Here is a 17,068-nt window from a genome sequence, read left to right on the forward strand (position 1 = left end):
TGTGAATGGTTTGTGTTGACACTAGAACTGAACGAGGTGCTCTTCTTTTGTGCACAGAATCAGAAGTGCAGAACCATGAACATCAACCTGTTCAAGTGTTTGCTAAGGAGGCTGTTCTTTGTGTGCCAAGTACTTTCTCACCGTCTCTCAAACTTCTTTGACTTGCATTCAAGGAGAAACTCCTCTTCTAATCCTGTAGAGTAGACATCTTTGATCACTAGACTAACTTGCTGGTAGCTCTGCTGAAGTAAATTGGTACCATGTATACACGTATATGTATACACGTATTTTAAAAGAATGAGATCTTCAAAAGGGAAGTCTGTATTTTGTGCCTTTCTGGCCCTAGTTAAAAACAGGTTGCCTGTGTTCTTTGAACTACCACATTATTGAAGTGCCAAACCTCTTCTAAAGGGAAGATCAAATTGAAAGGAAAATGGAAAGTTTGTGCTGGACATGCCAATTTCCAACAATTTCTTCATTGTTTGAAGTGGCTTCTTTTAGAAGCATTTAATGTATGGTGTAAATAGGCCTTAAAACACCTTCAGCAGTTCCAGATTTGCTTTTGAATTCCTTTGTCATGTGGAGTTCCATGGGCATCAGTAGTAAGTTTTCTAGGGAACAAGCGGTCATATTTTGTATTAACTTCTATGGAAATTGAACCAAGAGCCTGCAGATCTATCAGGGAAGACAAACTTCACCTGGATTTCACAGAAATAAACCAGTCTTGGTACTTCTGAAATGGTTTTAAATACTTACTGTCCTAGTCTTGGGGTTCCTGTGCTGGTTGGTATTGCAGCTGCTTTTTCCTGTCTTTGCTCATTAATGAGGAAAGAAGCAATGTCATTTTTAATCTGTTGTTTGAATATCAGATGTTTAATTTTTAGCAAACTAAACTTATTTCTTTGAACACTGCCATCCTTTTTGGGAAACTACTGCTCAAGTTGCAGCAAGGTGCACTTTCTTCAGTGTATTTGTTGATTTGAATGTTTATGAAAGTCAAGCTTAGCTGTCTTTCTTCAGAAGCAGAGACTTTGTAGAAGTATCCCATCCATACCAAAACAAGCCCTTTAATAAGATATATATTTAATCAGACAGGACTGTTCTGCCTCAAACTGTGAATGTAAATCACCTTGTACTGATGAGCTGTTTATCAGGAATGTATCACTGTGATGCTCTGAAGCACTTTCAGCTGTTTCTCTTGAGTTTGGTAGTATTTTTGGAGTGAAAAGCAATTTCTTGCGTAAGTCTCTGAATCAGGTAGGACGTCTTTAGCTTTCTTCCATTTGAACACCTCCAAGTAAAGTTTGGAAGCTTTCTGATCACAGCAGTGATCAGTACCTAGTGGAAATGGCAACAAAGCTTTGGATGAATGGGTGATAAAAGCGGTATGTTGCAGAGGTGATACCAAAAAGGAGGCATGCTTTATATAGAAGTAATTTCTGAAATGGTTCAGTATTGACAAGCACTCTGGTTTGAATTAATTCCATATCTCAGGAATAAATCAAACGTTCAGCACGTTAATTATTTGAGGGCCCTTGCTCCTTTGCAGTAGCTAGGTCAGCTCTGAGGTCTGCTGTATCCTTCTGTTCATAAAGTCACTTTAGGTTTTGTGAGCTCTTTTGAGCAAATGAAACAATTGTAAAAAGGTAACCTGTTTTTTGTTCAGATGTAAATACCATGTAGATAACTTCAGTACCTACTGCTGATGCTGTTATTACAGTTATTAATTTATAGCAAAGCATTCAGTTGGTTTATTCACTAAAACAGTTGTTCAGAAGTTTCACTGTAATTGAACTACAAAAGCATATGGTATCTGTATGTAAAAGACTCCTGGACTTTTTCCTATCAGTAAATGAAAGGTGATGGTTAACCAACCCATGATATCATCAGTGCTGTTCTTACAACTAAAGCACTGTCTTCTCTGCACGTTCAGCACGTAACTTATTTTTATAGGGCTGTTCAGCATTGCACACCCACTTCTGAGGGCACCACAGTGGATGTGTTAGGGCTTTTTGTTTTACATTCTCTTGGGAGTTAAGAATTTGCTGCAAAATTATCCAAAGTTGGGAAGATAGCAAAAACTTTGATTTAATTTCTTTTGTGACGAGCTGTAGTGCTGAGACCATGTAAAACTCGGGTCTTAGCCTTGAAGGCATTTTGGTAATGTTACCTTTAAAACTTCCTGTGATAAAGGATCTTATGTGATAAAGCATCTTTAAAAAACAAGGAGCCATTCAGTTACACTTCATTAAAAGGATCTTGTGATTAAAGCAGCTTTGTGTGCTTGCTTTGTTCTACGTATATAACCTATGTCCTGTGTAAGATTATATGAGATTGTATTCTATCCCACCAGTTCAACAAATGAGGAGAATAACTACGTGGTGAAGCAGGTTCTTTCTGTCTCCATCGTAAATTCATGTGTGCACATCCTAGCCCTCATAGTATAGGGCTCTTTGTCCTGGTCTTTTACCAAAATAAGCTTATCCTTAAGGATGGCTCTTTGTCACTTGCTGATTAGTATCTTAATGCTTCAATTAATATCTTAGGAGACATCGTCACAGACTTAGCAGTGAATTCAATATGTAGTTTTTCATAGTTTATCATCATACTGGTTGAGTATGGCTGAATTAAACAAGTATCATCTCTTTGGTGCCTTCAGAGGCATTGCGCTGGCAAGTTCAAACACTTGTCAACAGCTAATTTATGCTTCAGTTACTTCTTGGTGTTTGGTTCTGTAAAAATGGTGGAACCTATTCTGGGCTTTCAGTATTTGCTAGCGAATTAATGAATCTTGGCTAATTTGGGAGTGTTTGGTCACACCGTTTATCTGATAGTCTTAAAACAGTTCTTACACCACTTGTTTGTCTGGAATACACTCAGGTTTAAACATCCAGTGACGAAGACTAAAAACAATGCTAAATTTTGTTTCAGAGAGGTGCCAGTCCCTTTTTGTTCATGGTAGGTCATTCTCTAGAGAGCTGGCAGTGCCATCAATTACATGTTTTCAGTGGGGAGCTTAGACCCGCAGCTGCAGTAGTCACTGACTACAGTTAAGTCCGTGAGAGTGAGTTTGATTGATGGAGCGTGTTGTGGCTTACCTAACTGTGAGGATAAATGAGCTACAAGAAAAGCCTTTGGGTGGGCTTGCGCTTCCAGCCCTTTTATTTCTTGGTATTACTGCCCAGTGCAGAAATTAGGAAGCAAACCTGAGCTGTCCAGAGGCACTAAGTTTAAGACAGGACTTAAGGAAAATTGTTCTGTCTCTTTTTTAACTGGAAGGCCTTGCTTGTTACAGATCTACACAAGGTATTCCTGCTTGTTTAAAGCTACAGGAAGGTTTCAGCTAATGTGATTTCACTTTTTGAATGAATTGGACAAAAAGTGCTTACAAACAGCTAAAGCATCTTGAGTGACCAATGAGTGCCTCTGCCCCCACAGTTCCGTGTGTTCAATGCCCAGACGTGACATCACTCTGTATCCTTGCTTTAAAGACTGTATTTTGACTTGTCTCAAGTCATGCTTCTGAGATCATGGGACAAACTGTAGTCTACCCAAAATAGTTCTTCAATAGCAGTTCAGCAACAAGGATTGCTGAACAAGGATGTGCCTACCAAGAAAAAAATGTATCTTTGGGAGATCAAATTCTAACCTGCTGAATGGTGAGGTTTCTTCCTGTGGAAAGGCTGACCTTTTTCCAAGAAACTTAAAATTGGATTTAGGTGAGGGAGATATTTTAATGGAATTATTTTTCTTCACAGGAGTCTGTAACAGACTACACTACACCTTCTCATCCTAACACAGTGGCTACTAGCAGTACAAAAATGGAGGAGACTTTGGTGACGAACGTAAGTCTATTGCAGTGAATCGACTTTGAAGACAAGAAAATTTTTCACACTTCCTTAAAGCACAAAATACTGCCTTCAGTTAACAAGTCACTAGAGTTTCTTCATGTTGACTAGCTGCACTACCCAGTGATCTTCCTCTGAAGGACAGTTGTTGTTTCAATTAGTATCTGTTCTGGAATTCTTCAGATATTTCCTTGTTTTTCAACGACCTGCAGAGCAGACTAAGTGTGAAAATGTTTCTAGGGACAATTCCAAAATATACAAAGAAAAGTATAATGAGTGCACTCTCAGCAGTAGCTGGGCTTTGAACCTGGCGCGAAGGTCTGTAGGTTTGAAGCAAGGCTTCTAAAAAGAAAGCGGTTTTGAACTGTAGCCCGAAATCAGTGACCATATGCAAAGAGAGCAGCTTAATGGCTTTTGAAAGCGTGCAGCAGGATTTCATGTATTCAGTAGAGATGTAATGTCTGCAGTCCTCACAAAGCCAGTGATTCTGATTGTGTGTGTGGTGTTCTGATTGAGAAGACCAACTGGATTATGTTGTGGAGTCAAGTTTGTCTCGAGTTTGCTGGGATACCGGGTTGCAAACATGGATCTTGTTATTTTTGTTTGAGTAGCAGAAGTATAATTAGCTCAGTGTTGAGTCACTTGCTGGTTGGGGGAGGGAAGAATTCATGCAGTAGTGTCTCAGGTTTTTGCTGATGTCTCGTGAAATGCTTTTCAGCTTACTGCAGCATCCTTTAATGCAGTTTTCAAGCAATATTGGCTAAGCTTACTCTTTTGTTGGATTTTCTGGTGTTGTTGTGGTTTGTGCCTTTGGTGGTTATTGTAGAAAACTGGCTACTTTTGTGTAAATGGTGGTAGTGTGTGCTCCAGTGTGGTATGTTGGAGTTGGACTTGCAGCACAGGATCCTGGCCACAAAGGATCTGTGGTATCACCTGCTTCAAAGCTTCAGTATCTGTATCTTTTGGATTAGCCCCATTTCTTCAGTGGTTGGAATTCTGTTAGCTGTGCTCTGTGAGAGGAGAAAGATAGAGAAAGAACTAGTCAGAAAGGAGTAGACTGGCCACTGCATTATTTTTGGTACATTCTATTTAGAATATCAGGGAAATCATCAGCATTTTCTGCAGTAAAGATAGAAATAGCCTTTTGTCAACTTTATTTCCCTAGGTTTGACATCTTTAATCTTTTGAAAGAGAAGATATCTGTATTCGGCTACTGGATGGCAAATCTGTTTTGGTTTGTTTCATGGTCCTGTGACTCTGAAGGTTTATAGCTTCCTCTTTGCAGAAACTGCATCTCAGAACTCAAGAGGTCACTATACCCCATGTACTGTATTGGTACAGAATGGGCCAAACTTGGCTTGGGAAGAATTTTTGCATATCAGTAAAGTAAAATGGTACTTCAAAGTATATCCCACAGCAGAAAATTGGTATTTGTTTATGCAGAAGACACGGACCCTTCAGAACCCCAGTCTTCAGCCTCTTTTTATTAACGAGAGTTGAGAAGCATCTCAGCACCTGCTGAATGACCTTTTCCCACCTACCATATTTTCACCTTATTTTATCAAAATCTCCCTGCCAAATGCTCAAGCCTTGACAAAGTTGTAGCTCACTGAATAAAGCTTGAGCTTTGCTTTTTCTGGGGCTTTCATAATAGACGTAGTTAGAATGTGATGTGTGTTGCCTGCCTTTCAGGTGCCCCTGCCCCACACCCTTCCCCTCCCTAGGAGGGAGACTCTACAACAGAGCTCCAGCCTAACTCCAGTTTCTCCCGCTACCGTCGACCTCACCCTCAAGGTATGTACCACATCCCTCTAAGGGTTGTTTTCTTGCATGCAGGGGAAAGTTAATGGAGAACTTGCTGGTAAACCTTTTTTTAGAGCCTTCCTTTGTTTCCTCTGCTGACTTGCTTCTGCATATAAACGGATGGCTGAAACACCAGACTATTAAAGGATGCATTTAAATTCTAAATCTCTAACCCCATTTTGCATTAACACTTGGCATCAACCAGTCTTGGCTCCCACTGCCCTGAAAAAGGATCCTAGCATTTTAGCGTTGTACCATTGTGTTCATGACAAACCATCAGAATCTGACTGATTTTTTTAAGTTTTTTTTTTTTTTTTTTTTTGTATGTGGCAAGTTGCTTAGTTGGATATTAAAGGCTGCAAGGAGTTGCTTGGTAAGCCAAGCTTGATTTTCTTAGCAGTAAGATTTTGGTGCAGTGATACTGTGTTTTGAGTTGGATGGCTGAAGTTCCAAAAAATACAAAGTAGGGTGGAGTGCTGGTGACTCTGAAAGGCAGCTCTATTAGCTAGTCAGAACATGCTTTGTGTTATAAATATTCTGCTGTTTTCTGCTCTTCAGTGTAGAGCAAGTGCATAGAATATTTTGAGTGGCATTTTGCCATTTTGATGGACTTTGGATTGTGTGTATTGTATAACTCACTAACATAGTATTGGTCTCTATTTTGCTACTGTACCTTTAGAAGTTGTTTGGTCTTTTTGGTGTGTGAGATCTGCTTTGCTGTTGTGACTGCAGGTGATTGAACTAGTAGACACGGTGTTCCTACTTCTAGTATTGAGAGTGATGTTTGAAATTAGTTTCTGTAATTTACTTTAAAAAAAAAACCAAACACTTGAAGCTAGGGATTGGATGCAGAACTAACACTGGAGAAAGTTATTTGTCAGTCCTGGTGAGACTTCGGTCTTGCTGGCATGGTTTGACAGCTGCTTGCTCATACTCTTTATGGATGATAGTTATTAATGATCTCTTGTTGTCTTTGCTTTTCTTTTGTTAACACTTTTTTCCTGGGGAGAAAAAAATATAACATCATAGACACTTGGGCCAGCAAAATGGGGAGAGGGCTTGAGGAGGGACAAGTAAATTAACAAAACTCTGATTTTCAGTTGCATTCTTGTATAACAAATTACCATAATCTGACTTTCTGGCGCCTGAAAGCATTTTTCTGAAGTAGCAGTCTCTAACTGTTTAGCAACTGGACATCCAATCCACATGTAATAAGGTAGGATTGTTACCACAGCATGAAACCACAAGGAACATGACACTGCTCAGCCACAGAGCAGACTACAGCGTTTGTTTGTTTATTTCATCCTGCAGTTTCTTGTTCTGTAGTTCTGGTGTCAGTGATTTGATTCATTTCTCAGTGGATGATAAATCTTGGATGTGTTGTAAAAGAATACATTGAAGATCCATGTTTTAACGCTACCTTGAAGTACAGTGATTAAAATCTTAATGGAAGGATGTTTGGAAACAGCTTTGTTTCTGTGTTCTCTGTTCCAGTTGCTGGAACGCTATATCCTTCTTCCAAATGCTGAAGGCAGCAAGCTTGATTTGAGGTGTGCACTGAGGCTATCACTTCCACAAAAGGCTTTCTGACTCAGACAGGGCAAAGCTGCTCTTCCTTACCTTTGGTATCATCCTTGCTTTTAAAAAAGCTCATTAAGAGCAACAGAAAACAAAGCATTTCCTTCCCTGCCTTAGAGCAAAGTCTCCGGGCTCTGCCTCCTTTCTCCAGCCACACCTGCTCCCAGTACTTTGTATCATTCTGCAAGAGTAGGTGCAAAAGGTGCTAGTCTGAGAGAGATGGAGAAATTTGTCCTTACACCAACTGTACTTTACACATTTGCACAACTTTACACCTTTACTGAGGCAATAGTCCTCAAAGGACTTATCTGACGTGGCTATTTCTAGTTCAGGAGATGAGCAGAAGAAAGCCAAAGTCATCTCAAACTGAACTGCTTGGCCTGCTTCCATGTTCCAGAGTTCAACATAAAATTCCTGTGTAGTCACCTGAGTCTGGAATCTGGCATCCTTTGAATTTCTTTTGTCTGTCACCTAAACTTTGGCATAGAGAAGCATGTGTGTGTACGTATTTGTCTCCAGTTAAGTTTGTAGGTAGTATGTACTGGATTTTTAATTCAGTGTTGAGGCCCCAGTGGGTGAACCGTGAAGAAGAAGCCTCGAGCAGCCAGGGTCTTCAGCCTGTGCTGTCCCCTTCCCATGGCTGAGCAGTAAGCAAAATTGCAACACCTTCCCAAGTCTCTCTCAATTTAGAGCTACTTCCTTCTTCACATCTGGTCTCTAGATGGTGCTGCATGGATACATGCATGTCAGTGTCTCTTCCATCCAGAGGTTGTTGAGGAGCTCTTTAAAAGCAAGGCTTAGATCTCTGTTAAATGCCATTTGTAGCAAATTGGTAGAGATATGGAATGACTTGAGAAATCTTGGTAGTGTCTAGGTTTGGAAGACAAAATTCAGTGTGTAGACTACTGCTCTTGTTGTCACTAGTTTCTTCAGGGCATCATGAAACATGATGAATGTAGTAGATGCATTCTCCATTCAGATATCTACAGGCACTTTCCTCATTTTCTCATAGTACCAGTGCAGTAGTGTTCCACCTTATGCAAAATCCTTTCCAGCAGACTTATAATGAGTTTTTATTTTTGTCCTATCTGCAAAAATGGGAACCAGTTTGGAGGACAGTGTTATAATGGGGCAACTAAACATAAGTGCATGATGACAGTCTCAGGAAGGAAAATAGATAAGTCACCTATCTTCAAATTGTTTGAGGTGCAACGAAGTTTCTTTCTCTCCCCTTTTACTCTTGAAGAATACAGAGCTGTAGCTACCTTATGGTTGCGTATCAGTTGTGTTAGCCACTTTTTTTTGTGTGCTGCTTTGCTTTTTTTATCACTTTCGAACTTTTGAAGCATCTAGCCAAATAATCCAAGTTCCCTTTGGCCTGTCCAGGCTCTGCCTAATGTGTTTTATGCAGGGTGGTTGAAAGCATGACTTTCAGAGGCTGCAAATCCCAGTTAGGGCACTCTACTGATCCAGGCAGTAAGGCTACTGGGGCTGTATTTGAACCTTTACAAATACCTTTAAATACAGCATCTGGCCTTGAGAAGCTTAGAGTCCTATAGATCAGGGATTTTAGCCTCTGGCATCCAACTTTAGCCTCTGGCATCCAACTGTGCACACAGTCTTTCCACTTCAACCTCTGGCTGTCCTCAGTTGTAGAGAGAAGTCTGTGGACTTTGAGTGTTTGTGAATTTCTGGATGCAGTCTGAACACAAATATTTTCAGTAGTCCCTTAGAAGTGTCTGAATTCAAAGAAAACAGCCTTATGAACCTGTTCTAGCAATGATGAGATTGTTGTTGACTGCAGTGGAACAGTAGTTCTTCTCACTTTTGGTGGAAGAGGATTGTGTCTAAAAATTGTGGATTGCAGTAAAAACTTGCTGTGCAGTAGTGAAACGCACTGAAGGAGGAGGAGCGTGAAGCATCTTTAGCTTTAACGTAGAGCAGTATGCACAGGCTGTGTCAGCTTTGATAGCGTTTTGAACAGCAGCTGATTTGGAAATGTGCACTTGAGTGCTCTTGGGTTTTCTAAAACATAGATTTGGTGGTCACTCAAAATATATGACTTAGCAAGAGAGCAAGGAGCTACTTTGTTTAAAAGGTCCAATTAACTTAAAAGAAAAAGTCTTCCTGGAAATACTTGGATTCTTTAGTACCTTTCTTTTGCTTCCTGTGTCATTTGCTCTCCGTGTCAAATAAAAGTAAGCCAGATTAGTGTGAGTGAACTCTCTTTTGAGTACTCAGCATTAAGATGAACTGTGCACGTGTGCAGTTGGAACAGAAAAGAAGCTCCAACTTCAGGCCGTATGCTTTTTGCATGAACAGAGTTGCACGATTACGGCAATTTTTTTTAAGAGGCTCGCATGAAGCCTGAGTTGCCTTTTGAACTAAAAATAACTGTTAAAAGAGGAAGGCTGTCGGACTGGCTGAATTTCCTAATAGATAAGGAGATTTGCTTTCTTTTTAAATAGATGGAGTCTGCACGCAAAGCATGGGAGAATTCCCCAAACATGGGGGAGAAGAGTTCACCAGTGACCTCAGCAGCATCTCCCATAGCTGGTGGCAGCAGCAGCAACAGCAGCAGCAGCAACGCAGTGCCAAGCAGTGGTACTTACAGCTCTTTCTCTAGTGCATCAATGCCTCCTATTCCTGTGGCTTCTGTTACACCAACAACTTCACTATCAGGTACTGGGTGTTAAGATTGCAATGTACTGCTATATTGCTCTTTGTTTTGTGTTCCAAAAAGTTAGGTTCTCTATAGAGATATGTTTAGTACAGAGCTGACAAATTTTGTGCAGGTGTGAAATGTCGTATCTGAACAGTAGTTTTCCAGATACCTCTAATTAACAAAGAGATCCTTCCCCTATTGCACTTCAGTCAGCTAAAAAGAATACTGAAAAGACATCTTTCTGCTTATGCTACATATAAGGACTTTAAAGAGGATGTAAGCTTCTGTTGGCTGACATGTTAGTTTCATTTTGTTTATCTGAGTGAAGGGAGGCAAGTGGGATTTTTTTGGAACAGATATCAGTTCTGGCAGCCACTCAGTTCCAGCAAGCAGGTTTACCTTCCAGCAAACACTTCATCCAGCTAGTTGCAGCATTAATTTCATTTGCAGTTTACTTTTAGAGCCAAGGCTTCAACAGCTGATACCGAGCCTCCCTTGTATTAGGGAGAGCAAATGCCCAACTGTTCTTCATGAACAGTGCTTGTTCCCATCCTTATTGTTTGTCAGAACCAAGAGATGCTATTTCCGATTAAGTCTTCACGCCTAGGAGCGTTAGAATATATGTCAAAACCTCAGCGGATTAAAAAGAGCTTTTTTTGGAGCCAGGCTTTTGGGTCTTGAGGCACAATCACAGTACATTGTAGTATTATTAACTGAGATAACTACCTTGATATTTTTACGTTCTCCTGCGCTTGAGAAGGGAGAAGTACTATTGTTGTAGCTCTTCCTGTAGTGAACCTAATAGAATTGTTCTTTCTACTCTCCATCTGCCTTACAGTGATGGAAATAGCTGCAGTAGATTGTGGTTTTCATTACCGATAGTGGCTGTGCTTGCATAGCTATACCAAAAACTCTGAGCACTGAAAGAGAGGAGGCTTTGGAGTGTCTTCAACTGGTTGATGATACACCACTTGCTTCTCTCCTTCTAGGAGCTGGAACATACACGACCTCTTCACTGAGTACAAAGACTGCAAGCACCTCGGACCCTCCCAATATATGTAAAGTGAAACCACAGCAGTTGCAGACAAGCAGCCTAGCTTCTGCAAGTCACTTTTCCCAGCTGAGCTGCATGCCATCCCTCATTGCCCAGCAACAGCAGAGTCCCCAGGTCTATGTGTCTCAGTCTGCAGCAGGTAATGGTGTTTGACTGAGAAACCACGTGTCTGCTTTTTTGGCATTCTGAAGCTTGAGAATTAAATTTCATTCTGAATTTATCTGTAGTAAAGGCAGAACGATGGAGAAGCATTTATAAGCAGATATTCACTAATTATTTTAAGCTACATATGCAAGTCATATCAATATTGCTATGTTGTTAGCTTAGTGAGGAAAGTGAGTTTCTTGCTCTTTGATATACCACTTTTCTGTTCCAGAATTTTAAATCACTATTTAAGACAAAGAATGACTTAGTTGGTGATTTTAATAAGGTGCCACAGTAGTTTATGGTAATGGCATTTTTTTCTTCAAAGAAAATTCTACATATAGTTAACCTAAATTACATGAAGCATGTTCTTTCCCTGCCTTCATTAAAATGCCTCTTTCTGCCGGAATCTGTTTTGTCCCCAAAGAATAATACGGGTATGCAAAACTGATAGATTCTAGTAGGGGTGAATTGATACCAAAGAAAAAATAGCACACTTACTATGCACCCAGCTGCTGCATTCAAACTCTGGTAGTTGTACTGGGGAGTACTGACAGTAGCTGCATCTCTAACTCTTGGTGAAAATTTGTCTAGCAAGGGAATGCTTGGAAGTTGATACTAATTATACTTCTCCTCTTGAGGTACTGCAGCCCAAATTCCAGCTTTTTATATGGATACAAGTCACCTGTTCAACACCCAACATGCACGTCTGGCACCGCCTTCTTTGGCCCAACAGCAAGGCTTTCAGCCAGGACTTTCTCAGGTATTTGGGGATTTTTGTCTTACTTTCTCCTCCATCCCAGCTCTGCTGATGGGCACATAGGGGCAGGCAAGAGTGGGAAGATTCCACAAGAAGCAAAATCACGCCTACTTTTACTGCTTCATACTGATGCCTGTCGATGGTATTCAATCTCTCCTGCTCCTCTCCGTTCAAAACAATTGTCATAAAAAGCTCTCACGGTGTACTTACTGTGAATGCACATATTCACAAGGTGCCTGTATGATCATGTTAAGGCAGGTTTATTCAATTTAATGGCTTCTTCTTTATGCAGCCTGCTTCAGTACAGCAGATCCCCATCCCCATCTATGCACCTCTGCAAGGGCAGCACCAAGCTCAGCTGAGTTTAGGAGCGGCACCAGCTGTGTCACAAGCCCAAGAGTTGTTCAACTCTTCTTTACAACCTTACAGGTAAATAGCATGTGTGAATTTATTTGCTTTTTGGGTGGTGGAATTCATAGAACCCACGTCCTTGCAGATATATTCTGTGTTCAGTGGCTACTTTATCTTTCTGTCTTTCCCTCCCAAAATCTTTAATCTGTTGATCCACATGAGAACTCCATACGCAGATTAGCTGGTTGGCATGTACAAGTGGAGCTGTGAAATTTTGGATTCAGAAGTTATCAGTGATATTTGTACCTTGAGGGAATCAGGCTAAAAAGCTGAAAACATAATCAGTCTTAAATAATCTAAAAAAAAAAGTGGTGGTGGGAGGGGAGAGAAGTCTGAGCCTCTAACTCAGCATTTTGTTTATTTGCTGATCAAACCAGCATTGGAATCTAGAAACAAACTTTGAAATCTTAGTTTGAACTCCATAGGTAACCCCAGATGCACTGGGGATAGCAGATCACATTTTAGAATAAATATTTTCTGTTTGCTACAGAAGTCAATCAGAAGATCAGTGTATCTCAGATGGCATTGGATTTGTCTGCATATAAATCTGCATACAATTTTCCACTGTAAACTGTTCCGAAGCTTCCATGTTGTTCCCATCAAAACTTATTCACAGTGGTACTCTGACAAGCTTGTTTAGTTTCACTTGGAGAAAGTTTTTTTTGTGAAAGTAATGAGAGATTTTTGCCTGCATGTAGAAAAGGCTGTTGCTTGTGATGTAGAAAGCCGAAGCCAAACTAAGTAGACGTAGAGGAATCTCACATGTGTATCTTGAATCCCTTTAACCTTTAATCTCTCTCTATCCTGTGTACCAAGTGCTTTTTGTACTGGGTGAATCAGACCAAATATTGTTTGTCCTTCCAAAGCTGACAAAAATGGTTGCAAGCAATTGGCTAGCTGCAGAAGCACAATCAGTCTGGCATGCAGTCCAGATTAAATAAATGCTTATGCTTCTAGTCACTCACACACCCAGTATTGATGGAGTTTTGGGATGTGCAATCTGAGGGAACTAATACCTTCCCCACACCTTTAAAGATGCAGAGAAAGATGAGCTTACAGGGGTTACTGGTTTAAAATAGATAAATAACTATGTAGGTAGATGCATATTTAAAACACATGAAAATGTCTCTACTTTGACAACAGTATTTGCATTCAATTTAGGAAAGTTTTTTTTTTTTCCAGTGCTTACAATTAAAATTGTACAACTATAAGAATGGTGTGTAACTTAAGATACAGAATGGAACTAACCTGGATGTTCTGTAAGGCAAGCAAGCACGTACCAGGTTAATAGGGCTGGTGCTGTGCCAGTACATATCAACCAAGTTCTTGGTGAAAGGCATTTTTACATGGAAAACACTTTGAGATAAGTTTAAGCAACTTTCAAAGCTCTTATTTGATTCTCCACTGTGAAGGTGGCTATTCAGCTGACTTAAGGGAGGAGTTTGAAGAAATACTTCCTGGTGGACTAAAACCACCTCTCTGTTGCAGTGCTTTGCTGTTCCTTGTTTTTGGCCTTTGTTTTTTAAACTGCAACTTTCGTATGGTGACAACAAAGCAATTTGGTTAAAATTAAAGGCTTTGGTATCTATTTGTGTTCCAATTTTGAAGCCAGAGCATTCATTTGGAAACTACAGTTGTCAACATCCAGTAACTTAACTTTAAGTATTATAGGTCAGATTTTGGAGACCTATGAAGTCAAGAGTACAAAAGCAATTTGCTTTATGACTGAGTGGGGCTGCTAACGTGGTACTTTCACACTGACCTACCTTATAGTGCATGAACTAATAACCAGTAGTTAGTGTATATTACGGTTTGGTCAAATTATGAAAAAATACTTCAGCTTGGTGTGTATATGGGTATAAATAAAAAAAAAGCCTGATTATTTTCATGCAGTCTTTAGTATCTATTATTTTGCTGCCTGCAGAATAAAAAAAAAATCTTTCTCTAGTAAAAATTTGGCCAGTCAAGCTTACTAATTGTGCTTAAACAATGTAACTCGTGACTTTAAATTTCTGGTGGGTCGTTGTTGAACTCTTAGTTTTTATACATAATGCTCCAATCTATTGCAGGTCCCAGCAAGCTTTTATGCAAAGTGGTTTGTCTCAGCCATCACCAGTAGTTCTGTCTGGTACAGCCTTACACAACTTCCCGACAGTACAACACCAGGAACTTGCAAAGGCACAGTCAAGCCTGGCATTTCAGCAGACTTCTAATACACAACCTATTCCAATCCTATATGAACATCAGCTTGGTCAAGCTTCAGGACTGGGAGGCTCTCAGCTTCTTGATACACACATCCTCCAGGTAGGAAATATCAAAAATGAAAAACTTTTGCAGCATTTGATTTAAAAAAAAAAAAAAAAACAATAATAAAGTATTGCCTACTTCTGTAATAGTTACGTGATGGTTGTAGGTGGCAGAAAACTTCAGACACTTGGAAGATAATGTTCTTTTAGTTTCATAAATGTACATTATCTCTTAATTGAGGATTGTTCTCCAGAATACAGGAATCCTTGCACTTGTGTTACTTTTGGAGCCCTTGGTCTGGTTTCATTTATTGTAGGTGGCAAAGGACTATTCCACCATTTGCAAATAAGAGCTTTATTACAATCTGAAACATTCAGGTTTTCATAATTCTGTCCTTTCTACTGTACTACTGTGTCACGCTGTCTCAGTATTAAGAGTTAAGTATTTTCTTAATCATTATATTAAGTATTATTAAGTTTATTGGAATTAAGTATTCTTAATGTTGTTTTTCACTCTTCCTAGGCCAGAGCTACACTCACCCAGGCTTCAAATCTGTATTCTGGGCAAGTTCAACAGCCTGGCCAGAGCAATTTCTACAACACTGCCCAGTCTCCCAGTGCTCTCCAGCAGGTAAACTATGGCATGGTAAATTTCCTAAATTGTATTCTTCTTAAAAGCATGTTGTTGGTGATGGTTTGGGTAGGTTATGGGAAAGGAGGTTTCAGAGAATCATTAATTCTTCTGAACTGCAAGAATTAAAAACTGATAGCTGCGGGGAGTTACTGCAGCAGCACTGCAAAATTGAGTTACTGAGAAGCTGAATGACCTGCAAGTTCCTCATGATAGTTTGTCTATGGTCTCCTCTTAAATAGTTCACCTTCCAGTGACAAGCAAAGATGTAGTTTGCACAGTGCTGTTGCTAACTGGCTGAGGCATGTGCTGCCTTCTTGGGTTCAAATATTGGTGGTGTAAAGAGCAGAGTAAACTGCAGAGGGCTTTGTGCAGCCCAGTTGTTAACACCCAAGTTTCACTGAGTTGAAAAGTCAGATCTGCCACGTGTCAGAGATCAAATATAGAAAATAACTGAGAAGTGGGCAGATAAATGATCAAACAAGCAAAATAAGACAACCAGGTCAGTAATGTGCATCAGGAGATTTGTAAAATATGTGGAATTCTTTTGTGAAAGATCTGTTAATTTGCTCTGTGCAGGTGTAGTCATATTTACAGCATGCTGTCTATTGGCTTTTATCTTCTTGTTCAAATTTTGATTTTTAAGTGGCTTTGGAGGGGGGGGGAGAGGGGGAAAGCTATAGTAGGCTCCTTAATACACAAGAAGTTACCAAAACAGATGTCTAGAAAAGAGTATTGAAAAATTGGGTCTCGTCTTGAAAAATGGAGCATAGTTTTAAGGACCTTCTGGAAATGTTCATGTTTTATTGTGTTCAACTATGACTGTCTATACTTGAAATTTTTTTATCATTCGGAGCAGAGCCTTGCTGAGTCTTTCACATCTGGAGATATCATATCATGCATAGTCTCATAGTCACACAATATATTCTTTTCAGGTTTGAGACTGGTGGTCAAACTACTAAATGCAATTATTCCTGCCCATCAGGTCACTGTGGTATTCTCACATGCTTATCCACTGATCTTTAAGATCCCTTCCAGCCCAAACTACTCTGATTCCATAAGAGATTAAGCCATTTGCCCTGTATGTAACTGAAATCACAGAACTGGTAAAGGAAGTTTAATGATGTGTATATGTCACAGTGATTCTATACTTCTTTTTTCCCCCAGGTAACAGTACCTTTACCAGGATCACAACTTTCTTTGCCTAACTTTGGATCCACAGCACAGCCACTTATTGCCCTACCCCAGTCTTTACAACCACCACTACAGCACACACCACCTCAAGCACAGGCTCAAAATCTAAGCAGACCAGCACAAGTAACCCAGCCTTTCAGAGGATTAATCCCAGCAGGAACTCAGCACAGCATGATAGCTGCGACTGGAAAGGTATTTGTATGGATAAATGTGCAGTACAAAAATTAATATGAAGCATGGCTATTTGCTGTTCTGTAGAAGCAGCATGGCAACCTGTGATGACACTTGCATTTAAAAAAACATACCTTGACCTTAAAAGTTAGAGAGGGGAAAACAGGGAAGCCAGCCATGATTAGTCCCTTAGTGACTGTGTGCATCTTGTGAAAGCTTAGATGAGTTTCATTTGTGGTTGGCTTGCGACTAGACAAATTGCACTGCAGGAAAACTTTGATAACGGCTTTGTGGGCTAGTAGAATACTTCATGTAGGGCACCATGTAGAAAACTGTACAGAAGGAATTGTTAAAGCATCATCACAGTGTCAGAGCTGGTTTTTTGTTCTGGACATGCTTCTATCTGTCAATGTTTGTTTCTAATCTAATACTGGAGCAAACTGAGTTTTCATTTGTGCTTCTGAACTGGCAATGTATTGATTGGATTGTAATGCTGCCACCTGCTGCATGAATTTATTCTATCGTGTACCTGTTGCTCTAACAGGGTAGATGTAATCCTTACT

General features: G+C 40.0%; 1 protein-coding gene across 14 annotated transcripts in view; it reads left to right on the forward strand.

Annotated features, from left to right (window-relative positions):
• Nucleotides 1-17,068, forward strand: part of PRRC2C (proline rich coiled-coil 2C) — a 68,943-nt gene that overhangs the window by 43,616 nt on the left and 8,259 nt on the right. For 5 of the 14 annotated variants that reach the window (XM_042873032.1, XM_042873044.1, XM_042873040.1 and 2 more), the window contains 9 exons: nucleotides 3,759-3,845; nucleotides 5,541-5,642; nucleotides 9,698-9,911; nucleotides 10,884-11,087; nucleotides 11,734-11,855; nucleotides 12,145-12,281; nucleotides 14,333-14,567; nucleotides 15,033-15,155; nucleotides 16,308-16,526. In XM_042873032.1, the coding sequence (XP_042728966.1) occupies nucleotides 3,759-3,845; nucleotides 5,541-5,642; nucleotides 9,698-9,911; nucleotides 10,884-11,087; nucleotides 11,734-11,855; nucleotides 12,145-12,281; nucleotides 14,333-14,567; nucleotides 15,033-15,155; nucleotides 16,308-16,526 (1,443 nt within the window). The remainder of the gene's footprint in view (nucleotides 1-3,758; nucleotides 3,846-5,540; nucleotides 5,643-9,697; nucleotides 9,912-10,883; nucleotides 11,088-11,733; nucleotides 11,856-12,144; nucleotides 12,282-14,332; nucleotides 14,568-15,032; nucleotides 15,156-16,307; nucleotides 16,527-17,068) is intronic. The other 9 variants (XM_042873038.1, XM_042873045.1, XM_042873042.1 and 6 more) reach the window with 6 other exon arrangements.

Source organism: Lagopus leucura, unplaced genomic scaffold, assembly GCF_019238085.1.
Source record: "Lagopus leucura isolate 7727_CA_CO unplaced genomic scaffold, USGS_WTPT01 Super-Scaffold_100009, whole genome shotgun sequence".
NCBI classification, from domain to species: domain Eukaryota; kingdom Metazoa; phylum Chordata; class Aves; order Galliformes; family Phasianidae; genus Lagopus; species Lagopus leucura.